This window comes from Cephus cinctus, unplaced genomic scaffold (genome assembly GCF_000341935.2).
Source record: "Cephus cinctus unplaced genomic scaffold, Ccin1 Ccin1_scaffold0143, whole genome shotgun sequence".
Taxonomy (NCBI): domain Eukaryota; kingdom Metazoa; phylum Arthropoda; class Insecta; order Hymenoptera; family Cephidae; genus Cephus; species Cephus cinctus.
Window position 1 is genome coordinate 325,181 of NW_014332873.1, and position 25,882 is coordinate 351,062.

The following is a 25,882-nucleotide window of genomic DNA, read 5'->3' on the forward strand; positions in this document are numbered from 1 at the left end:
AAACAGTCTAAGACGTGGCAGCAGTCAGGCTTCACCGTAGAGGCGTAATATTGGCTCGCGCGTCGCCCTGTAACGCTTGAATCCTCTAAATGGATTGACCTCAATCGAATTCGCATAAATACTTCAATAAGAATTCTCTGTTTCGGTATATGGCTGTACTAGCCGCGGGCTGTAGATATGGTCGCACGCTTATCCTTTATAACATTGGTGCGAGATGCTCGAAAAGACTCTTACTTTTTTTTGTATACTTTTTTTTCCTCATTTTCGTTCCCTTGGATAGATGACGTCGTGTAAGTTGAACGTGTAAGTTGAAATTACGTTGGTACTGTGGGAAATCAGGGTTAGGAGAGAATTTAATGACCTGTTGGAATTTGGCTGTTTCGACATACGCTTTGTGCTGTGAGGTAAGTTGAGCTGTATGATTTTAAAATGGTGGGTCGTTATTCACATGAAATATATTTAATTGATTTTATGCTTGAAGTGACTAATTACAAAGCATATAATTAGCTATTAGCGTATTGTGGTCACACTGGGTGACTATTCCCAATGGAATTCTATGCTAACGACATACGATTCTGGTAAACAGGAATTGTATGCAAAATGTGTATTTAACAAAATCGTTACGGGCTGTGCAATCTCATTCAACGGCGCTGGTGAAACAAAACTCGATAAACCGCTAATTCTACAAACAGTTCAACACCTTAACGCTGTTCCCAAGCCTAGGGGAGCGTTCCTATGAATATTCAGCCTTTATTCGTTAATCTGAGAATAAACGAATTCCAAGACCCGGACAGCCTCGCTGATCAATACGACAGTACAGATAGTCACTAAACAGTCTGTGGCTCATAGAAAGCAGACTTAATTAGAGGTTCATTAATTAAGCCAACCAACTGTATACTATGTGATTATCCAGTTACTTGGTATACTACAGTAGTTTGTGTAAATTTCAAAATAAATAGTTCCTGCAAGAAAATCGAATACAACCTTTTACGAGAATAACCAAAGGCATTGCAAAATGAATAGAATTAAGAAAAATATACAAATTACATATTACGTCAAAGATGTCGATGATCGTATTGTGAAGTTAACGTGAGTTAAGATTCCCCATCTTTCTCCTTGGGTCAGGTCAGGTAGGATAAGACCTTGCATGCACGAAGGTGTCAGAATGGTAATCACAATTTAATAATTATTAGGATAAGACTTTCTTATAATACCGTATTGCCTCGTTTCACAGGACGTTACTCCAATACGAGATGAAAAGATCGATCGGTCCATTCGATTGGCATTAAACATTTTCACGTGATCATCCATCAAGCTGGTATCACTCGGCGGTAGCGTAAAAGCGCCACGTCGTAAGTCGTAACATTTGAGAAAGATTGCGAGAGCCTATTTAATCGAGGCAGCCAGATAGGAAGGCAGCAGCTAGGCTATTGGGTGGTTAAAGTCAGGTACTCGAACCAGGTACTCCTTTAATCGAGCGTGACGATATTTCGTACGGCTCGTAACGTCCGACGGAGATGCGCCAAGATCTTGAGGTTTTCCTTCCTTTTCAAAGAAATAATAATAAATAGCTCCAATCGATGGTAACAGCCACACCAAGATAAATTACGTGGATTTATTAAATGATCAACTGCCTCTATTAACGGCCCTGATCGTGGGAAGATTCACCCAAAGGTAACGGGCAATTACAGAGCGGCCGACGAAAAGGTCAATCAAGCATGCTCTCAAATTATTAATCCAGCACGAAATTTTAATGACACCATTACGCGTGGGATTACGAAAATTTTTCTACTCATTGCTACCCCCCATTGCAGCTGTTTTTTATTTTTGAAAAATTATTAATAATTTCAATGCGTCCTTATATCGATCATGAACAATCAAATGTCTTGGAACATACTTACCAATGTTATTCTTACAGTAGCCGATCGGTCCGGTGGGATCGGTAGTACCTGTCAAAGAGATCCATTCTTCTCCGACCGATCCGTCCCAGAGGAGCCGCCATTACTATAGGGATCGGATGATTCGCATGAAAATGCACCTTAGATAAATTCATCGACTGGCGCAACTATGCGAGGTGCCGATCCTAGTCATCCTAGTCCTGGTAACACGGAGCCAAAGAATCAGCCACTTTCTCCACGATTCCCCGGTATCCATCCGCTACGTATACATCGTGCCCGTTAGTCCCAGATAGCCATTTCTTTTTGCTCTCTTTAGTATCTTCTCTCCAGTGTTTACAATCCTTCTAGCCCCGAGACAGAAATATCGCGATAGGATCGCTCGAACGATCCTCCGAACCGTTCAGGACGATCAGACTCCGTATGTAACCCACGTGGATTCTTTGGATCGCGCGATAATTGCCAAGGCTAATAAACGAGTCTAGTAATTTTTCTATAAAAAAGCTCGTCCACCCCGCCTGCTCCATTTCGAAAGAATTGTTTACCTTAGCTCGACAACGAACGGTCATCGCGTGGAGCCTCTAACGATCCGGAGCCTCCGATCGTCCGAGGCTTCGCGATCGTTATGTAGCCATAGTTACCAGGTTAGCTCTTTGACCCTAGATCGCATCGGCGAACGACATAGTAAACGAACACCTTCTTCCGTTTGAATTACCTTTGAATTACGTTAGTTGAGAAACGGACAAACACAAAGTCCAATCAGGACATACATAGTCGCACCGTATAAGTCATTGGTACTTCATGCCAGACCAATACAATTTATCTATAATTCACAGAGGAACAATTCCGTGATTATATTGTTCTTCTCGAAATTTCTCCATCCAGCCTAAGTAATTTCGCGAAAAAACACATAGCTGACATTTGCATCGCGTTGGATCTAAGAACGAAAGAATATCGAAAATTACCGGTATCTCTCCATTTGATCATTGAACTTACATAAGGAGGCGCCGACCTCTTTCTACGTATTTCTTTATGGAAGCTACGGGTGACTTCCTTAAGGCGATATATGTATAATGAAAATGCCAGTAATTCGAGAGTGAAGCGATACGTGCCTGCCCCGTGTATGGCGCTGGATGATACCTTGCAAAATCGTATCCTCCCGTACCAAGTGTGTAGGTAGCCAGGTAGATGGAATCGGGAAACGAATATATTCGTACATGCACAGCCACCTTAACTAACGACGCCATATCGCAATTAATTGAAACGAAGCAGCGATCCGTATCTGCGACCATCGCGCATTTAAATGAAATAAAGACGTGTATCTTGTTTTGTGTCTATAGTACTTGCAGCCTAACCTAACCCAAGAGCCTCCCGATGCACCAGCTACCGCCTTATTGCTACCAGCTCCTCTTCGTGTACCACGCTTGGGCTCTGCTCTGCTCTCGAGGCTACAATTATCTCTGCGCTCTACTGCTGCGAGGCAGGAAAAGGTCGGAGTTGATGCAATCGCGCACGATACCCGCACAATATGCCGGCTGTGTGGTTAGGTTACAAGAGTTGGCCAACTCGGGGCTCAATTAAGTTTAAGGCGGGTTCGAAGGCGTTTATCAATAGGGGGACGGGAGTCGATCGTTACGTGAGCCAGAAGTTTGCGAACTCGAGATCTTCCGTGGGACGTAAATCCGGAATCACATATTTTACTCCCCTAGATCCTCCCACAGCATCCCGTGTCCCCTTGTCTGTTCAATATCTCCTTTTAGAAAATCTCCGATCTGAAAATGTCCAGCGTTATCTTTTATTCATTGCTCGGTACGAGATCATCCTTAGCCAATTTGCAGGAATTCTCTTTACGGTTAATTTATGGCGCGTCCAACTTCGTATCCAAGGCGATGCACTTTGAGTGCATTTTCTATTATCGGATTGACGGCAGTTTGTCAAAATTGTAACTTTATGGTATTTATATCGTGATGGGTATTCTATGACGAATCGGCTCTGTGCGATCTCACGGTGGATCGACCCCGTGTATTATAGCTTTTTTATTTTTTAACACTCGCCACTGGCATAATCGTGATGCATCTTACCGATCCACGTCCTTGCATAGTTTTGCAAGATTCTTCGCGAGGACTTCGACTCTACAGACTCGTTCGTGAGTAAGCGAATGTCCTCGACATGGGAAATATCATGTAGGTGATAGTCAAGAAAGGAATAGCTGGGACGCTGGGTTTTAGGTTTCTCGTATTTGCCTCCAATAGGACAATGCGGAATCGCTGGAGATGAGCGGGATATTCGGATGAATTATTAACAAAACCCTTGTTTATTACGTTATTCACATTCTGTACAAACATATTTTACATAAAGTCAATTATCATCTACGTAATAACTTCGCGCACGCATTCCACTGGTCTGGAATTCTGGGCGTTTGAACAATTTCGAGTGATAGCTCTAATCAATTGGCAATTTCGAAATACCCAAACAGAAAGAGTATTACCAACACCGATGTTCTAAAATATATTTCGCACGATTCTTCTGCTCTTTTTTTAATATATATATATATATATATATATCGTTCGTGACAGGCCTGGCGGGCTTGATCCACTCCGATCAATAAATTATTTAATGGACCTCGTCGCGAAGGGGATAAATCAGATTGGCGATGCGAAGCTTTGCTAAAGTTAATTCTGAATTCGCTGCTGATATCGTTCGTGACAGGCCTGGCGGGCTTGATCTAAAATATATTTCGCACGATTCTTCTGCTCTTTTTTTAATATATATATATATATATATATATCGTTCGTGACAGGCCTGGCGGGCTTGATCCACTCCGATCAATAAATTATTTAATGGACCTCGTCGCGAAGGGGATAAATCAGATTGGCGATGCGAAGCTTTGCTAAAGTTAATTCTGAATTCGCTGCTGATCATAGGTATCCCCTAGACTAACGATAATTATACAATAACGAAACAAACTATACATTTATAAATATATTACGAATTTCTTATTGCACGGCTGCACGATATAGTAAGATTCTCAGATCCAGAGAAGAGTAGAACGGCAGACAAAAAAACAAACAGAAAAACTTAATCGGTAAAAATTAAAAAATTACAGCTGCTGGCTGTTTCGTTTTCTTAAACCTTTAATTTCCGATAGCCACCTTATGAAGTCTCGTCGTGCTTGTGGATTCGCTTTAACGTTGCCAGTGTCAAATATTCGAGCGTGTCCTTGCCGATGAAATTTTCCATTTGATCCACTGATTTACAAGTCCAGTCCGAAAATTCGTTTTGGCGTAAAGGAAACGTACAGTGTCCCGTTATGCGAACGAACGTAGGTAACGATTTGAAATAATCGATAATAATGGAACTGACAGCTAGCACGTGATCTCGTGATTCCTGATGACAAGGAGATTCAGCCCCATTTAGCCGCTATCGCGTAAAGTGATCTAAGGAGTTCGAGTGCTCTGTTATCGGAGGCTGACTCCGATACCAATGGCAATGAATTCTTTGCTTCTCCCGAGTAACCGTCATCCGATCTTCTGGACAATATAGCAGGACTCTCCGTAGTGCTCTTGAACCTTCGACGAGCTTTACTTCTGAAAGTGGTAATGGGAGGTGTGCCGGACGTGGTTGTAGTCGTACTGGTTCTACTGGACGTCCGACCTCGGGATTTCGTATTTGATCTCATGGAAACTCTTGACCTGCCCGCAGGAAGATTCAGCCTGTTTAAGCCGTGAAGAATTTCCGTAGACTCCCCCTGGCTGAATTCATTAACGGGCATCCTCAACAAAGCGTTCAGCAATCGTTCCTTCTCTTCCTCCGTGGTCTTGTTCGTGGGCCCAATGCAATGGTTTATGAGGAGCAAGACCAGCTGCCTGACCGTTGAATTATTCTCAGCCTGCTTCATTATTCTCATCAACGTATTGGAGCTGCTGGCGTTCAAATTACCAAACATCTCCTGGGCTTTTATGATCTCATTTTCGGTAACGTTAAACGCGTTCTCATTAAACCTAGATGGCAGAGCTGACGGCGCCGAAGAATCCTGTGGTACAGAGTTCGTCGAGGACACTGAGGATGTTATGGTGGTCGTGATACTCGAATGTGTAGTGTAGGTCGGGGTTGGGGTCCCAGTGACATCCTTCCCGTAGGCAGTTGGCAGTAACGTGAAGGTAGTCGGAGAATCGTTACTGTTTGCAGTCCACTTCCAGGTTGTGGAAGAGTCGCCGTTGTTGTAATTTTGAGCTGTTACCCCATTAGTGGCACCAGTCACGAGACTATCCTTTGTAGAGGGTGTAGTACCGTACTCTGCGGACTCCGTGGCACTAGAATCTAAAGTTGGACCATCCATCTTATGGTCCGATGACAAACCATTGTTGATATGATTCGGATCAAGGTAAACCGTTGTCTCCCAGAGTTTGGTTACGGTCGGGGAGGAAGTCCAATGATCATCCATAGCCTGACTCGTGTAACTGTAGGTACTTCCGCTACTTTGCATGGTCGTCACTGGTACATCCTGGACGATAGTTCCAGGTCGAGCCGTTGTCTCTGCTGTGCTGGTTGACGTAATGGGTTCTCCGGTTTGGACTAGGGTGGTGGAGGAGATCGGTGGGGTCTCCGTTGCCTTTGAATTCTCTGTCGTGATTTCGTTGTATCTGTTTCTGTAGTTTGTATAGAGACTCCCTGCTGTTATAAGAGACTCGTCTTTGTTTCTCCATGGCGATACAGTTGTTTCATAATAATTTATTCTCTGCGGTTCTCGGCCCGATGACACTTGGCTGCTCTTTCTCGACAGGGGAGTGGTGGAACTCGATTTAGTACCGGCTGCGAGACTATTGGACACGTCTGCGTCAAATGCACGTGGAGTGACGCCGTTTCCGGGTTCGTCGTAGCTGGTATAAAACGGAGCTGTCAACTCGTCATTCGGTAGGTTACTAGATAGGGGGTTAATATTCTCTTGGACCGATGAGCCCTTTACGTAGGAACTGGGCGTAGACGATGCCACGTAATTGTCGCTTATAGGAGTCGCATCAAAAGGCTTCACGTATTTTCCATAAGGTTCCGGCGTGTTGATGGAGTTATTCTGGAAACCACCGAATCGATTATTTACACTGGACGATGATCCGGTAGGAAAATAATTTTCGTACGTTCCATCTGGACCAGTTGGGTCCACGGGACCGGCAGGTCCTGTATCATAATTTCGAATACCATTATTGTCATTGGATGTTTCGAAGGCATGATTTACTTCGAAGGCGAAGGAATTTCCTACAGGCTCTTCGGGAGATCCGTAATAGCCGTTTTGAGGACCCTCGAATGATACATCGGTCGCGAGCGATGGGGATGCTGTAGAGTATTGGTTATCCGAAGAAGTGGTGTAGTAGTCTCCTGTTGATGTGTACGACGTCTGATAAGTGGTCTCCCCAGGGAGGTTGGAATTCTGAGTGGTCGTGGGATATGGTGTTGTAGGTCGCCTCCTTCTGGAAGCCTTGGTGACGTCAGAAAAATCCAGGACCTCATCCTTCTCCTTGGTAACCGATGAATAATCTTCGGATGTTGTCGGATAGAAGGTTGTTGTTTCGGTGACCTCGTCGCTGGTGGAACTGGGTGGAGGTTCCGTGGGTCTGATCTCAGTAAGGACCTTCTTGAATGTATCAGGATCCTGAAGATAGGCAGACAGGGCATGCGTGAACACTTGAGCAAGCTCACGAAGCTTCGTGTTGTTCGTTTTCCTGGCCCCACTCAATGGACCTTCGCTCTGCTGAAGATCCAGATCGTTTTCGTTCTCCGTGCTGGCGTCATCCTCTACACCAGATTCCCCAAAACGATTTTCAGTACCGGTACTGTTATCCAGAGCATTGTTAAGATTAAATAATTCCGTGTAGGAAGTTATCGTGTGCTCGGTTAATAAAGTTTTAGGCAGATCAGCGTTGCTCTTGTCCTTTTGAACTGGCTCATCGTCCACGTTACTTTTACTCTCGATTTTAACGGCAGGGTCGTCTTCTGCCTCGTTAGAGTCAAATTTATCGGTGGCCGTGGCGAAATATAATGCCAGAGAATGCAGAGTGGAGGGTCCAGACGAAGCTGGAATATTTAATCCAGAGCGGCTGTTACTGTTATTATTGTGTCTATTCAAACTGGTACTACCCTCCAAATCCTGAAGGGAGTGCAGCATGTCAATGGCATGCTCTTGTTCCGTGAGTGGTCTGCGTTCAAATCCTAAATTATTTGGAAGATAGGCAGGTGTCTCCGTGGTTTTCTCAGGCAAGTAAGTAGCTCTGGACCGAGTCGTGGGTAAATAATTTCCTCGTTCTCGTGCTACCAAATTGTTCTGTGTATTTCTGTAAACGGATCCAGTAGAGCTGTAGGTAGGTACCGTTGCAGTATAAGCCGGTGGTTTTTGCGTGGTTGTCGTTGTGGTCGTGGAGTAAGCGTAGTTCTTCGTGAAGGGAACGTACGGCCCGAGCGTGGAGAATATTTTGCCCTGTCGGTACGTAAAGCTTTTGTCGTATGGACTGGAGGTTGCTGAAGTGACGGTACTTTCCTGATAACTCTGCGTGCCTCTGAAAGGCTTCTCCGTGGAAGCGCTTATCGCGTTTGCTCGATAATCCTGCCGAGTGCCCAGCGTGTCCTTCGTCGAAGACGTCGGCCCGCTCCATTGACCATTTCCTTCAGGCTGAGAGGATTTCTCCGTAGCGGAACTCGTGGCAGATGTATTTTCATGGTAAACCAAACTTGCTTGCGAGTTGGACTTCTCGCCATAATTCTGCGCTACGGTATCGCCATTCGTACTCAACGTAACAGCCTCTTGTCGATAACTCTCGGTATTCAAATAGGGTCGCTCCGTTGAAAATGTTCCTGAAGCCTCGTTGTAATCTCTACCGATTTCCGAATCCTCACTGGAGTTTTTCCTGTCCTCGAAGGCCCTCGTGGTTACGCCGTTTACCGAACTTTGCCTGTAAGTCTCGGTATTCACGTAGGGTCGCTGCGTCGAAGGGTCGATCGACTCTGATCCATCCTTATATGCCTCTGGATTTTGAGTACTCTGTTGATAATTTTCCGAATTTCCATAAGGAACCACGGTCTCCGAAATCTTTGGATATGCAGTAGCAGTGACTGTATCCAAACTCGAGTATGTGGTCTGGCTTACCGAATCTTCTCTATAATAATTGTTACCCGCTAAATATGCTTTCTGGGTAGTTGTCTGCGGCTGATTTTCATAGGCAGAGACGGTGCCGGCGGTAGTGCGGGGCTTATAGATTGGGGCGAATGTGGGAAACGGATAAGCAGGAATCCCAGGGTGGGCTCCGAACAGTGGCCGCCCATTTATTTCCTTCCCAGGAAGCGCGGCGCTCGACTCCTGCTGAAAATTCTCCGTGCTCGGTACGCGATTCGTGTAGAAATTGTTAAACTGATTCGAACTGTACGCCTTATTGTAACGATTTCCTCTGCTCGATGCGAAAGCTGCGCTTTCGGCCAGTTGCTGGTATTCCTTAACGGGATTTCCGGTGGTTGTGCGGAAGGTCGTCGTTTCCGTGTAAAGCGGCGTTACTCTCTGCACCGGTGAATTCAGGTTGTTTCCGGAAATAATTCTTGACTTCGAGCTCCTCGCGTTCTGCTTCTCGTCTCGTTGCGCGTTCTGATCTGCCGACGAGCCGTAATAATCCTGCGGATTTTTATTCTTCCCGTTTCTCTGGTTGTAATTCCCAAATTGGTTGCCTTTGACATTCTGACTTTCGACCAGCTGATTCTGCTGTCCGGACCGATAGTCGTTCGAGTTACCGTTGTAGCTGTTGAAGTTATCATTCGACGACTGGGACTCCTCGTTCTTATTGTAATTTTCACCGGTCCGACCAGCGACTACCCCTTCATCTCCGTTTCCGGTTCCGGTTCTTCCGCTCGACTGCGTGTTGAAAGGATACTTCTGCCCGAAGGGTTCATTAGATTTATTACCCTGCTGATCAGATTGTATCTGATTTGGTCCATTAGCCGACTGTCCAAACGGATTGGTCCGTCCGTTCTGCCTGCCATCGTAATTCGAATTCTGCGTCTCCCGATGAGATGCTGGACCGTCCTCGGATCCAGCAGCCCGATGGAACTCGGAATTCATCTTCCTGACTTCTGCGCGTCTCCTCTCGTCTTGGGCCAGCTGTTCGGCGCTCTGCTCGTAGAGTTCTACCGACTTGCCGCAGTCCACCTTGAACCACCAGTCGCAGATCAATTGCGACTGCTGGAAGATGGTGCCGTTGGGACACAGGAACGAGATCTTCCGTCCGTTGTCGCAAATGTGGAAAACCTACAAATAAAAGAAATCATAGTTCAGTTTTCTCTCTACATTCGACACTCCGATCCTCTTCGAGTATCCTGAACTCTTCGTCATTTTGTTTTTTTTTTTCTAAATGCTTTAAACAAACTTTTCAAAAACGTGCAAAACACGTCGATACGTATACCAATGCTTTGGTACAGGAAGTCAACAAAGAAAATACAGATATCTTGTACAACTTACTTGACAATTTGTCTCCAAGTCGGCATAATATCCGCCTTTCAATCCGCGACAGCTAAAGGCAGTGCGTGGAATCGTCGTTAATACTGGAAAGTCGACACCAGGTTGTCCCATAACTCCTACAAGGTAAACGACTCGTGACAGTCCAAAGAACAAACAATGGTAGGCATGCACAAACAAATAAATAAACAAGGCAAAAAAAAACAGCGTAAAATAAAATAACCAATCACCACTAACAAGTCTGAAAAAACATGAAACTAATCATCAATAAAATGCAACGCTCCAATAAATGAAAAAAATTCTATACGTATACAAAAATTCTCTATATATAAAAAAAAACACACACAATTCCCTAAATTCAGGGATAATAAAATAAATCTACAAAACGCGCGTGCGTAATTTTCCGAAAAATCTTGAAGCGCAGTAAATGCAATGAAATCGAGAAAAATTGTCGTGCAAAACAGTGATTATATCAACTGCGTAAAGTGTACCCGCTCCTTTCAGCCACTCCTTAAGGAGGTCCTCGTTGCCGAAGAAAACTAAGAAGAAACGTATCGTTAAAAGAGTCTCGACTAGAAAATTTCAAATCGCTAGAATCGTGGTGAATAGGATATTAAACCTTGATACACTTGGTACTCGCCATTCTTCTCAGGGGCCAATCTCTTGACGATCTTCTTCAGTTCTTCCACGTCTTCCTCCGAGGCCTCCAGACTGGCCAGATCCAGTTCCGTGAGGAATTCCGGAAGCCGTGCCTTCTCCTCCCCGTGCGACGCCTGTAACGAGCAACCAGCAACCAGCAATTAGTTTAGACTTCTTGGGAGGATCGGACGTAACAGGGATAGGTCTTCCAACCGAACAAGGATCCATCATAACACGTAGACGTGTAATTTCCAAAAGCTTCCTTCCGCCTTATCAAGCAATTCTAGCGGGGAATATTCAAATAATTGTAATAGTCCAGGAAACAGGGGAATAGCTATGATAACGGAAGCATCGAGATCGGAGATTGAGAACGGTAGAAGGTCATTTGCCATTCGACGTGAAATTTCAAAGTGGCCACTTAGCTGCATACAAAATCAATTTTATAATACGAGCTGCTGGTATCACGTGGCTAGGGTCACGGAGTGAATATAACAAACAATAAGGATCAGTGGAATCGTGTTAATGGATCGTAAGAATTGACGAGGCTCCACGGCCGGCATGGAGCGCTCGAGTCATCTGGGGGGAAAATGACTGTGGGGCACGATACGTGATAACCATTACGTGAGAGAATAAAGGGAGAATATCTCGCTGAATATCTTGGTAATTTTTATTTCTGGTATCGCCGGAAACTAAACTGCAGAGACTTCCCAGGTATACTCTCTCACTCTGTATGTGCTATATGCATACATATGTTCTATGTAGAAGAACGTCACTTCTCACGGAAGAGTTCTCCAAAGTCAACGGTAATATTTCCTTACGGTAGAATGACCCGAGGAGATACGGGCGTCGATCGATTTATACCTGGAATTGCCTGATGAGGGAATTGCACAGCGATCGGTCTATGCCCATCGCTGAAATTCCCTGGTACCATGCATCTCCATCCGAGCGCGTCGAGTATCGTAAAACTGTCACTAAATTGATATATGCAGATATAGTGCCTTTGAGGTCGGCAGTGAATTGGTCGATTGTTGCATTTCGAATAAGAGTGAAGAAACGCGTGACGAGTTTCAGGGAAAAGGATTTCCATGCTTCACGTTAGACCGGAAGTCCTGAGAGGTTGAGTAAAGTGGAGACACAAGATTGTCCGAGTTAATCAAGGAACACTTCCATTTTGCCTATCCGAGGAGCTCCTGGGAATCCTTGAGGATCCACTTCCGTTCGCCTCGGACTCCAATCTGGCTTCCTGCTCGGAGTTCATTAGCGCAGCCAAAAGTTAATTAGTCCGCTCGTAGCCTGCGCCGTTCCGCCGCTGGATAATTGCATTGAGAAATTGCCGATTCTTTAAATCCAGACTCTCCGTCCACTTCCGTTTCCATCAGTGGCTTCGATTCCCTCGATTCCCTCAATTCCGTCGATCCTGTCGATCGCGGCAACAATGCGAAAGTGAAAGGCAATTCCGGCGCCATATACCCGCGAAATGCAGGAACTCGTTACTTCGTTACATCGAACGGAAATTCGATTCGCCCCAAAATTGCTCTCGGAATCGTTTCCCGGACTTGCGGGGGTAGTACGATAATTTCCTTAGCCGGCAAGTCCAGTTCTTTAGTTGGCCCTTTTGCCCCCCTTTTCCCACTCCCAACCAATCCTCATGACGCGGCGGACCCACTTTCAATCGGGTATCGAATTTCTCTACCGCGAGCTCAATCGAGCGATTCCCTCTGGCCGATGAAAATTAACCCCATTGATTATTCCATTTGAAGATTTAATTGCCGCCACCCCCGCACCCACTTATTCGCTTAGCGCCCGATGTTCGTAAAATTCATTCAGCAGATTTCCAGATCCGGTCCGTTTCCCTTCCTTGAAATCTAATGGAATTTCCATGTCCGCCAGGCGCAACGCTATACCGACTGCTGACACTTGGGACGCTGAAAGCAGAAGGTGTCTGCAAATATCCCGATTCCCTGGAAAATAAGTAAAATTTTTCCAGCCCGACTCAATCTCTCTCGAGTTCTGCGAATTCCGAACGCTCGACGATAGGCCACCCTTCGTACAGCCGAGTGTCATACGTTACCGCCGACAGGCGCCTTATGCCGACTGACGCTTGAAATTTTTCAACCCCCTTCGCCATCCCCTGTATCATCCCTTCAACCCAGCCTAACGCGGACACCTATTTCCCTTTTGCTTCTTGCTACGTTATATCGATCGTTACTTCTTTTTTTCCTCTTTTTAATTTTTTTTTTTTTTTCTTTTTTTCTTCAATATACATAAATCTCTCTCGGCAAACTTTTTCCACGTAACGACGTTACTGCGAATATTTTATAATACACTTTACACGCTCTTGTTACTAAAATGCAAAAAGTTTTCTGTGAACTAGCAGATTCTACTACTTACCCCCCTCCGGCTCGTTCGATCAATTTTCCAATATTCCCCGGTACACCCCATTTATCTACGAGGAGCTCAATGCTTGCCAGGATTGAGGAAACCCCTTGGCTGCCCCTGATAAATCTAACGACATGCTTGTATAATAATTTGAAGATCGTTCGTAAAATCGAAACGTAACTGGCACGCGTTCCTGCTCCCCGGTGAACCTCTCAACTTCTCCTCCGCATAATTAAACATTTCAACGTTATTAAGGTAAAGTTTAGCAGAGTGCGGGGACAAATTGCCTCGGGACATTGAGTTTCGTAGCAAACGTAATTGCCCATGCGGTTTAACGCTTAACCGTAACAAGAACGACCGTGCTGCCACCTGCCTAAAATACCAGAACCAGTCCTACAAATTTTCAGTATCCACCAATTTTCGTTCCTTTCGAATCCTCATCTCGACGTACGACTGTAAGACGAGGATCTCGTTGAGATACCTCCACATTCCTATCGACAGAGATTCGCTCCAGTCTGATAAGGAGACCAAGGCCTAAAGCGAAAGTCCGGCAGATGAATGGCAGACGTGCCAATCTGGATTTACCTCGATACCCCCATTACGTTTGGCAAAGATAACTCGGCTGCGATTCATCATATACCTCCATTCGACTCCGTCGATGATCCAATTCAATTAGTACATTGACTTGTACAGTCATTATTTTTTCACCCGTTATTCTGCCTGACATAATATCACCACGTGTGTGATTTAATATACAGCCAACATGGGAGTAGCGTTTGAAATACGTCATTAAGTCGGTGTCCCTTCGTGACGTCACTCGAGTCCTCTAATAGCAGGCAAACAAGGAGCCGTCCGTATCGGCAGTCAAACTTTGATTAAGCTTTCCGGAAGGCTCGAAATCGCACAGGCTGCATTGGCAAAGTTGGAGGTAGAAGTCAAGGCCCGCTGTGCGCCACCGCAATACGTCCCTGGATTGCTTCCTGAACTAATGATCGGTACCGAGCAGACCCCCTACGGCGCGTAACTATATCGCGAATCAAAAGACGGTATTAAGGCAGAAAATAACTGAGAAGACACACGAGAAGTCAGACGGTACGGGACACGTGGAATTTCCTTGTGAAAATGATATTGGGATTTCAAGGACTCGCGCGTATTGAGACATAACCTAAATAAGGTCAAAGGTCACTCACTGCACTTCCGCAAATGCTCCCAGCGAAGACTCGTAGGCGACAGGAATCACGTTACAAGCGTCCCTGAAGACCGTCGACTTATCAAAGCTGAATTCGACCATTAGATTGCAAGTAAAAATGTTTCCAACGATTCAGGATGTACGTAGCGTAACGTTAAACGGATCCGCTCGGCGTGAAATATGACTTAAACGGTTGTTAAATTGAAACGGTTATGGCTCCGTGAATACGTTACCTGAAATATACGTACGTACGCGTGCAGCTCCGATATACATATATATATACCGGAGGAAGAAAATAAAGGTAGGTAAACTCAGTCCCTGGACTGTGCATCTAACCTGCACCGTGTAGGAATTGCAAGGGCGGTTGCAATTGCGCAAAAGCTACGTTGAATAACGTTCCGTCCGGCGTATCCACGTATTCGCATACGTATCACGTACGTCTGCCCGTTCGAGGTGGATACGCGGACTAACTTTGTATTTTCTTAGCCGACACGTAATTTAATTTTAAAAATCTCAAGGATCCTCGAAGGAGGATTCGCTTGGAAAAGTCTAAGAAAAATTCGCTTCCCATTTACGCGTCCGCGCGTCGTTAATGAGCCGCGAGAGATAGGAAACGATTTTACGTGGTTCGTTGAAAACTCAAGGTGACCCGTGAGTTCGCTGGCGGAGCGACAAGGATAGATGATAAAGTGGCTGTTTCCGCGGGGAAACTGTGACTCGGCAGGAATGCATTTAAACGGAAAGTTTTTAAGGTCTCTCACAGCTGCAGTTTTGGGTATTCGATAAATGCCAAGGACGGATTTGCGTTTTCATCGGAGCGACAAAGATCGCCCCCCTTACGGGCGACTCGGTCGCTTCTTTGGGTCGGTGGCGGAAAACAATGAGCACCGTGTGGGGAATGGAGCTCGATGGGGTTGGAGGACTGGGGGGGGGATCCTCCTCCCGTGGCGCGACCATCTTCCGGCATCCTATCCTCGATCCACTCAAGTACCTGGTGCCACAGTTCCAGAAGTCTTCATTCTGTCCTTCTCTTTCTCTTCTCAACAAGCCTCCTTCTCATGTACGCATTGTTCCGTAATGGATTCCGTTTGAGTCCTACGTTACGTCATCCGCAATCCAGTCCCTCTTCAGTCCATCCAGTTCCACGGGGCTGTCTGTTGCCTGTCCCTTTGCCAGACAGCCAGACAGCCAGACAGCCATCCTTCCTTCCCTTCGTCCTTTTGCAATGCGGCGGGACGTCGACGTCGCGACGCACCTCCCTATCCTTATCTCGCTCGTTACCCCGTCCCCGTTGCTCGCCCTGTCTCACTCTCTACCGCGTGCCTTTTCTGCCTGCTGGCTCCGGGGAAGAATCCCCTTTCTATAATGACGTTGCATCACGGAATATCCCATTGTCTTGCCAATCTGATGGGCTCCGCCGGAAACTCGAGGCTTCTTGCTCTTGAGATAGTAGAACCTCGTCTACGGCGGCCCGGAGCGTGGCTACGTTAACGCGCGGTTAGGTTCACGTTTTATTCAGACGAAAGTCACGCTTTTCCGGGCGCAAAGCTGTTGGATGTCCAGATGAATTTTACATGGTATATTTAAAAAAAAAAAAAAAAAACTGAAGGGCCAGGATTCTTTTTCTTGGGTCATTCAAAGGGAAAAGTACCGAGCGAATGAGTGATTTTTCAAAATTTCATCTCGAAATTTCCAAAACTAATTGGACGCACCTATGAATTAGTACCATTTGGTTAGTCCGATTCGTGATGGGAATCCTGGCAGGAAGTGGCCAACGCGAATGGTACCGAGTGGCCTGATGGTTGTTGACGATCGGAGACGTGCACGAGAACGCAACAGAATTGTAAAAGCTTTCGATTCCGGAGCAAAGAGTCAGGAAGCTTTTAGAAATTTCTGAGACATTCGTATACGAATTGGCCTCGACTGTGGCTGGTAGGACGCGAGCTAATTTGCTAATTTAGTATTAAGGGAACCGTGGAACTTTTAATGGAAAAAGTTGGCGCTACCTGAACTCTCGGCAAGATCATCCGCCCGCGATCGGACACCTGAGAACGATCGAGCGAAACCCAAAGGCACCCGAAGGCCAGGCATTGAGCGTCAGCGAGTAACGCGAACTCCTGCCAATTAGCGTCGCGACGCCCGGCGCCGCAGAGGAAAGTCTTCGCTCGAAAGGTTATGTTTGCGGCACAGGAGCGCGAGGGCGCAAAGCCAGAATTAGTCAGATACCGAATGGCGTCTTTGAACGTCCAAAGTCCCGTGAATCTTTGGTGTGCGCAAGAGAGAGGGAAAAGCGGAACGGGAAGTGACGGAGATAAAGCGCCGGTTAAGATTTCTCAGGGATGCGGCAAACAGACAGAAAAATTGCTCACCTTTGTTCCCCGATGACCCAGCGCCAGGTTGGCCGCTACGCCTGAAATAAACAAAAAGTGCCTATATCAAAACGTGGCCAATTAAGAGCAGCGTCGTTAAGACTTGGTGCTCGGGAGCAATTAAGCTGATTCCTTTCATCCAGCGAGATCTGGCAACGCGTTAAAAAAGAAAAGGAAGAAGGTGAAAGGAAAAGAAAAAAGAGAGAGAGAGAGAGAGAGAGAGAGAGAGAGAGAGAGAAAAGCACAAGAAGAAAGACCTCGAAGGTAATCTTTGGAGACACTCTTTCGTATCTTCGCGGCGGGAATCGTCCATTGAATCCATTTGAATACGCGTTCGCCTTTAGGTTTCCTCATCGACAAGCACAAAAGGCAAGATGCTCCCCAAGTCAGCGACAGAAGCCTTTCTTTGCCCAGTAGAGATGTCAGTGGTTCAGCCTGTGTAAAAAAGAATACCAAATGGACGCAGGACACCGGGAACTCGGAAGGGGCCAGAGCCGAATGTCACAGGCACTTTGGAGAAGACACGGGCGTCCCGACGCCCGACAGTCGCTTTGATTAACTAGCGCGAGCTATTTAGCCTGTAATTAGATCACAGGCATGTCGCAGCCTTCCTGCCCTTCTGCCGCCTCCACCCCCCTCCACCCCCCTCCATCGCCTCCCTGTTAGCCTGTCGCATTTCCAATTAACCCCGAGGAGCACGAGAGCCGTAGATTAATTCCTGCTACTCCTCGAGAAGGAGACTGACGGAAAACAAAGGATTCCCGTTAGGAGGGCCTTTTCTCTCTGTTCCATTAAAACGGGACGTCTTTGACGTTTTCATCTTTCTGTAATCATCCCTGTTGCGCTTACAAAGTCAACGGCCCAAGTCACAGCCCAAGTCACAGCGTAAGGCAGGAATTTCGTGAATCGCTGCGTCCTTCGGCTGGAAGATATTTGTCGCTTTACGAACGGGCAACGTTACGTCGCTGGACAACCACCACTGGTGGGTTTCTGATAGACGAAATCTTGCAGATCGCTAATATTTGTCCAATTCGCACGGACACGTGTCGATTTACAGTTCGGTAGAATCGATCGCACGACAGAGTTAAGTTTTGAAAATTATAGTTTATCGCAGATCGGACCAAAAATATTCCCAAGATAAATTGGATCGGTTTGCGAAGAACGGCGCGTTTGTATTTGCGCTTGGTATTGCCTTTCACAGTAATAATCCTCTTAGCTGGAAATTCAGCCTCCTCGAGCTAGCGGAGCCACAAAGGAAAAATATTTTTCAAAAACCCGTACATCTCAATCGAGGGCTGATGCTAGGCTGATTTAATGCTTTGTTGTCAAATTTTATTTTTTTTTTTCATTAAAGAAAATTACGGCAGTTCTAGCTGGGTACAGAATTGACAATGGGCCTGTAGGAAATATAATATCTCAGGTTCGTTCGAGTTAATTTTACCGTGGTTGCAAAGTAGTGCAATTCGTTTAAGAATTTCATTACGTCAATCCATTGAGAATTTAGGTAAAGAACATTTTTTCGCAAAACGTCGAAAAGTCAGGGTCCGCCGAGGGAGACCAGTGGATTTTATATTGGCAGGCTTGACTCCCCCAGGCTTCGTGCAATAACTGCGCTCGACTTCCGGTAAACCCGCAGCGAAGTATCGTAGTAAACAGAAAATACGAACTGACCAAAAAGCATACTGCGAGCTTCAACATTCTATCCAGCGCATCGAGCTTTGCCCACGGGTTAACCAATATGACAGCTCGAATGCGAAGCTACGGGTGATTCAACAGACTCGAATTACCTCGCAGGTATAATTATACCAAATGCTATTCCTGGCATTAATCAAGACTCAAGTGCTAGATGCACTCTAGCATTCGCGTGCTAATCAATAAGCATAGCACCTGCTGTGCATTCCAAGCAAAATGTTACTCTTGATCATCCCAGCAATAACATCCTTAAGCATTACTCAAGTGAAATTTCGACAATTTAGTCTACAGGACTTTTTCATTCGATCAATGACTTCTCATACGTACATAGTATACGTACGTTTTCATCATGGAGAGAAATGGCAAGAGCCATCCATCCATCCGATTCGTCCATTCAAGCCAAAGTGTCCAATTCGTCACAGGAATGATCGGGACAGTCACTGACAACTGACATTGATAAGAGCTAACTGGCAGGATCAACAAGGACGATTTACCGGACTGTACAAGCTCTGCGATTGATTACGTGAGACCAATCAGTATCACCTAACTGCGTCCTTGACAGATCGGTGCAATTTGCAAATGCTATCAGGGATGAATGATCGTCACGTGAACGTCATAACACCGTTCAGTGTTACGTAAATGATATTTTTGTAAATATTGGCATCCTGTCGTAAATCCATAAAAAAAAAACAAGTGACACTTTTTTGTTATACCGACATTTACCGACACCCTCGGAGCCTTCGAAGGTTCTCATCCATGACGATTGCCCAAAATCGAAAGCACTCGTTCACGAGTGTCCTGCTTTCTTTTCTGGAATCAAGAATTCCTTTGTCGCGTCTCGGGACTTCGTTGTACCGTATATACGTATGGAGCACGCAATTAATAATTTCCCTTGAAGGTTTCCCGTGACTCTGAGTGCTTCGTCGAGTATCGATTGACTTCAATTTACTTGGGAAATTTCAATTTCACATTTGTCCCCTCGCTCCGTGAGAAAAACATGAAACCTGTAACTGAAAAGACTCTACTTTTTTTTTTTCCTGAACAAGAAATTACACACGTACCTTCGTTCAACGATTTTACAAACAGTACGGAACATTTTCTGGCAATATACTAATTGGCCATACGAGCTATACACGTGTACAGAGCTATTCAGCCGAAACGTCATGGTCGATCTGAACGAATGGGTTAAAAGCAGTGGTTCAGCGGAACAAGCTAAAAGATGAAGAAACAGTATCCGTAAATACAGGTACACCCTGTATACAGGAAATATAATAAAAATCGATAAATCGAACGCAAATGATAATCAATTACAAAAAATATAAAAAAAAAAATTCGCAAAGATGCTGATAATAAATTTTGGAGCGCGTCCAGTCTACCAAAGTACCAGATGCCAACGTAACACACGTTTCCAGAATTGAGAAAATAAATTCCTCTCACGTTTTCCTATCAAGACACCTCTTTTTTTTCTTCCCACCCGACGCCCTCGCACATAAAGGCTTTTCCCTCGATGGCGATATCCGTCGTGATATCCATTCCTGGAGATTATCGATCGCCCACAAAATGTCTCTTATTACGGCCCCAACGGAATCTTACGGCATCGACGAGCCACTTACGCTAATAACAATCGGTCGATGTACGAAAATCGCTAGGAATTGTTGGTTAACGATCACGTGCGAATTCACCGCGAAATACCGGAGGAGCCGAAGCGAAAAAATAAGCAGAAACTCAGAGGAAAAAGTAATAGTATGCAAGAATCGCGCATGATTTTACCCTAGAATTAAGGATTATCTAGATTTATCCCTAACCTGATTAAAAGTCCGATATCCACCTTTGTGACCGACATAAGCAAAGTGCTTATCTATGAATATCGAAACTATAGAAATAAAAAAAATACATACTCCACGCTCACCGTGTATAAAATATAAATAATCCAATGTGCCGATCGATCAACAACTTTCCCTTCCACAGTCTCCTCGATCTTGGAACATTAATTTAACAAGTACTCGACTCTGTTTACGATACGATGGACTGACAGTCGAATACGTGACATAACTTTTACGGGGAGATTCGATCATACAATATATACACACAAACACACGGTGCGCGTGTTCGGCCGGTCAGACCACACCGATCGATCTGGACCTCTCAGATACGAGTGACCCCCTTTTAACGACTCCCAGCCAACTGACGACATTATGACTGATGAACCCAGGAAGAAGCGAGAGTGGCTGAGAAAGGTAAACGAGTGAAAAAGTAACCCGTCCAAGAGCTATAAGTAAATTGCACGAGTAGTAACCAGGAGAGGGACATAGAGAGGGACAATCATAGAGCCATTAATTAAACGAACGCAATTAATTTGCGCGAACGAAGATTCGGCAGCTGGACACTGTGATACCGGCTATTTCAATATATCATTAGGATTCTTCTTGTTGGGCGAGATGAAGATTTTTCAAAAAGATCGCGACCTTGAGATATCGCCTCCGTGGTCCAGCTTAGGGTCATCAAAGAGACGATAAAAGGCTAAGGAGTCTGGGAGCGAGTACTTCGGAACGAGACGTGAGCGATTAAACAGACAAGATCGGAATGGACCCGAGACGCGAGATGCAGGTGTTGCCAACTTTCGGTAAGAAAGTTTTCAGGACAATGGTACTTTTCGTAAATTCACGAGTATCGACGTAAAAAGTGTGTCTGCACGAATCAATGCATTTTATAGATGCTCGATAGTTCAATATATATCTGATGAATGGCCAATCAACAGGTCACTGGCCGATTGTAAAATAAAGTCCTTGACTTTTGCCGCTGGTAGGATGCCGCATCGCTCCCACGCCTGCTACATAGGTAAAGAGTGACGCTAGATTTAGCATACCTCATCAGCTCGTCACTATGTATCATGGGGGGTAATAATATTTTTTCAAATGGCAGTCAGAGACCCTACTGATATATAAGTATTATCCTGACACGTGATTATTATTATGATTCAAATTATATCCGTGATTACATAACCGCGCTACGATCATCCTGTGAGTTCACGGTTAGGTCAGCCGATACACGTGCCCCGTATGCTCAGGTGAATTTACGGCAGGTAGGATTGACTCATCTTCGATCCTCGGTGAGTAACGCTTTGATGATTTAAGAAAAAAAAAAAAAAAAAACTGATAAAAATCAATTATCAAGGACGCGAAGATCCTTGTGCCACTGCGAGGGGCCGATCGGCAAATGACACGAGGTAAATCGTGACACGCTTGAGGATCCGACCTCTTGCCTGCATCGGCCATTCAATTGGAAATATATTTTCGGCGTTGACTTTATCCGCAGGATAATAACAAACCTGTTAAACGGCCTTGCGCAATCATTCGATCGAGGCTCCGGAGATGGACTGTCGAAAAGTTACGTGCTTTTATGCAGGAGAAAAATTCAACAAGGATGAGTCGCTGAGCCGAGCGAAATGTCATGTCGGCATATTGGATTTATTTGTAATGCACGAGGATTCATGGTTATCAGCTGCATGATCCTGGCCTCGAAGTATCAGTCCCACGGGGAACAATAGGGACGTTGGAGGACATCTTGGAGATCCTACTAATAACATTTACAATGTCTAACGTCGACCCCACGTGGTATCTAGGTTGAATTGCAACATCGTTTTGTTTGGACATAGAGATGCGCACCGAGTGTTGCCCTCTTGTAGCTCTCACCTCTCTCAGCCGTATTAGGTACGTATAGGTGCTCTCTCTCTCTCTCTCTCTCTCTCTCGGGGAACGAATGAAAAATATCACGTAGAATCTTTTAATTGACTTTTACTAAGAGAGAGTAGATGAGGTTGTAATAGATGAGAAGAAAAAAAATTTCTACTTACACAGAAAGAGGAGGAATTCGGGACCCATCGTCCTGGATGATCCTGGCCGTGGTATCCCTGCAAGAATAAAATAAGAATTAGGCTGGATCGACCATACGGTAAGAAGGAGACCAATTGATTCTTCTCGCATCTATAGACGCAAGAATGTTATGTCGTGTTCTATCGGGCTGCTGGATCTTGTCGTTTATCGTATATTTGCATAAGAAGATTGCAATTAGTTACCGGGCTTTGTTCCGGTTATAACACGGGCTTATTACGTAGGACTGATGCTGGAATATTAATAAGCGCTTACATAACGGAATTCTCCTTTCTGTATGTCTCTCCCTGTTAGTAGAGCAATTCGCCTCTCGAATCCCGTGGAGAAAATTACACAAGTAGCCAATCCAATATCGCACGTTGATCCGCGACGCGTGTAAATCCTTTGGCAAATTGTATTGAATACAAAGAGAAAAATGTGCAAAGTACGTTTCATTGAAATTGGGTTGTCGGTTTCGAGGTAAAATAACTCGGCCGAATGTCGTCCCTCGAGGTATTCACGGTAAAGGGAGCAGCCCCGTTGGGAAGGGCGAGTGTATATTGTGGTTAAATATTCATGCCAAAAGGACTGAGCCAGGAAATAATTAAGGAAAAACAGGTAAAACCATCACCCGTCCCCGATTCATCTCGATTTCATAAATCGTCTGTTTCTCTCTGACTGCCACTCGTCTCTCGTGTGCCGGTGTGCCAACCCGGCAGCCCCTGTCTTTACGATTTAGCAAATATTCGCATTTTACAAAATTGACAGTAACTCGGGATGCCGTAACTTGCTGGGTTTAAATTTTTCGTTATATTAATTTCTACCTCGATAATTTCTTCGATCACGCGATCAATTTTATCCTCGCGATATCTTCGATCAATTTGCGTAACACGGGTGGGATGACCGAGCGTAATAGCATTGGCTATTAATAAGAGTGGAGGTGGTCTCTTTTTTTTTTTTTTTTTTTCCTTTCAATAGATCCTAGCCAGTCAGGACGACCTAACCGTTCGTTAAGTCAGGACCGAGTAGATCGAGCGAGGAGAGGTCAAGGGTCAGTGCAATTACCGAGGCTACAATCTAAACTCCGGATTCGCCTTTCCCGGTCACCCGTTAATTATCCAATTGAATTAAAGTCCAGTCCACACGAGACGCACAATTATAGCAACAAACTGCCGATCGCTCGCGACTATACTTTGGCGAAGACGTTTCCAGTGAAAAGGTCTTTACGATTAGTCCTTGGAAGTTCGATCGCGGCGCCTCTAGCGGAATTTCTGCGAATCCAGTGATATATACCGCAGCCGTGTATTGCCAATCGGAGGAGTGTCTTCTTCTCTCCTTCCTTCGGTCTCCGTTCTCCTTTGTGCCAGCCAATCTAGCCTCTTGTCCCTCTGGCTACCCAACCGGCCCGTCGATTCTCTCCTCGTCGTTCGGCATTGTGGGAGAACAATGTTTTTGTCTCCCGGGCGAATAACCACTCGAGTAAAAGCGTGAGAAAAAGTCGCGCCGTTCGCGGGCAGACAGTTTTTTCTTCTTTCCTCGCCACGACGCACGCTTCCCCGATTAAATCTCTCGATCGCGCGCCGCTGTTCGGCGCTGGGGTTGCGAAAGGGCATGGCAAAATATAATTAGCATGGACGAATATAACTTTAAAGTGACACTCGGAAAATCATTGTAATTGAAGGATACGGCTTATCTGTTGGAACTTTAATTGTTGGGATTACGTTCCGAGTGAAACGCCTTGTGTCGTTGAATTCTGGAGATTTTACTTTTCTTTTTTCTTTTCGTACTCTTGCTTACCCACGCTTCGCTTTGTACACGCGTGAGAGATATTACGCAACCCCTTAATGGTGTTTTGCAAAATAATGCCAAACACAGGTTACACGCGTCTGACGGTGTTTTTGTTTAACGTCAAGGTTGCCATTTCGCGTGGCAAGACGTGCAGAAAATGAATGGAACCCCGAGTCATCGGACCATAATGATTCACATAAATCACCGTTCGCCACGTGTTTACGCACACGAGTCGAGATTCTAAGGATGTATTTCGATGTAACTGCAAACACAGTCTGGCAGAAAATTATATAGAGCAAAATTGATGAAGCTGATAAAATCCACGTGGACATTGAAGCATGCTCGCGTATTGGATCTGTTTGCGTAAACATAGCCGATGCTTGTTACGGCTGTATACCCTGTGGCGAATATGCACAAATTAATGATAAACAAGCGAACGTATTAAAAAAGAAAAAAAATCGATTCCACGTTAAACAGTGGAAAAGCATAATGAGTAGAAAGCTGAACACGTGAAAAGAGACTCCCCCTCAGATATAACAATAACAACCAGCGGCGCTGCTGCAATCTTCATTGAGAACGTGAAAATATTTTTGGAATTCTTACGTGCACTGTTTGGCTACCTGTGTTCGCTGCTTACTTTCAGATATTAAAATTGGGCTTTTTCAAAATTTTTCAAAATTTTCATTGACCCTTCAAACTAGGTCCCTGACCTATGAAAAATTTTCTGGCAATCGTGACGTCACGCGCGTACTCACTGATTTACGAAACGTGAGGTTACAAAGTTTCCTGTGATATTTTTATGGTGAACCGGTGAACGCAGAAAAGTGATGTCGATGATTACTCGTGGAAAAGCAGCTTGGCTGCGATCCATTGGGGGGGCAGATAATTCGCTTGAATCACGAAGCTAGGAAGCCACGTCTGCGATAATGCTCGGCCATTTATCCCATCGCGATAATAGACCGCTACTTTATCACGTTGGTAATACTCGGAAGCCGGTGGTCGCGAGTGTCCCGTTACGTGAGGGTAAAGGAGGCTGGATGAAAAATTCGAAAAACCTATGAAAAATTTCAAAAAGACTATCGAAGGCGAACTTGAACTTTCTGGTGAAAAAAAAAAAGTATGAATAAAAAAAAAAGTTTACCTTAGGATTCGATAAGTTCGACCAAATCCAAAAAGCCACTGACGTATCATTTGAGCTCCTAACAAATTTCTTCCCCCCGGATTCACGCCCTCGGACAAATGTTACCCAAAGCCCAAAATCCATTTTCAGTATTTTCATAGCCACGTCCAATCCCGGAAAATTCATCTCCCAAAATCCTTCGAAAAATACGAATAATTTAAGAAAACTAAAAAATATCAAAAATATTATTTTTTTTTCAATTCTCCCGGGACTCGCAAAGTCTGAGCATAATCCATTTAATAGGTTTGCCAATCTGCAATTCAATTACCGAGATTCGTCTGGCCTGAAATATTAATCGCGGACTTGAAACGCGAATCCAACGCCGAATTTTCCGGGCAATTTTCGAAAGTTCCCAACAACGAGGAAGCCCCTCCCTCCCTCCCTCCCTCCCCCC

The 25,882-nt window shown here is 45.1% G+C and overlaps 1 protein-coding gene across 6 annotated transcripts in view; it reads right to left on the minus strand.

The window, feature by feature from the left end:
* Positions 1-4,665: 4,665 nt before the first annotated feature.
* Positions 4,666-25,882, minus strand: part of LOC107263233 (uncharacterized threonine-rich GPI-anchored glycoprotein PJ4664.02) — a 49,496-nt gene continuing 28,279 nt past the window's right edge. For 2 of the 6 annotated variants that reach the window (XM_025080608.1, XM_015730185.2), the window contains 6 exons: positions 22,505-22,561; positions 16,960-17,000; positions 11,003-11,156; positions 10,875-10,922; positions 10,387-10,502; positions 4,666-10,176 (listed from right to left, as the gene is read on the minus strand). In XM_025080608.1, coding sequence (XP_024936376.1) covers positions 5,299-10,176; positions 10,387-10,502; positions 10,875-10,922; positions 11,003-11,156; positions 16,960-17,000; positions 22,505-22,532 — 5,265 coding nt within the window. In that variant the 5' untranslated portion in view covers positions 22,533-22,561 and the 3' untranslated portion in view covers positions 4,666-5,298. Of the gene's footprint in view, positions 10,177-10,386; positions 10,503-10,874; positions 10,923-11,002; positions 11,157-16,959; positions 17,001-22,504; positions 22,562-22,796; positions 22,812-25,882 lie in introns of those variants that run through there. The other 4 variants (XM_025080609.1, XM_025080610.1, XM_015730187.2 and 1 more) reach the window with 4 other exon arrangements.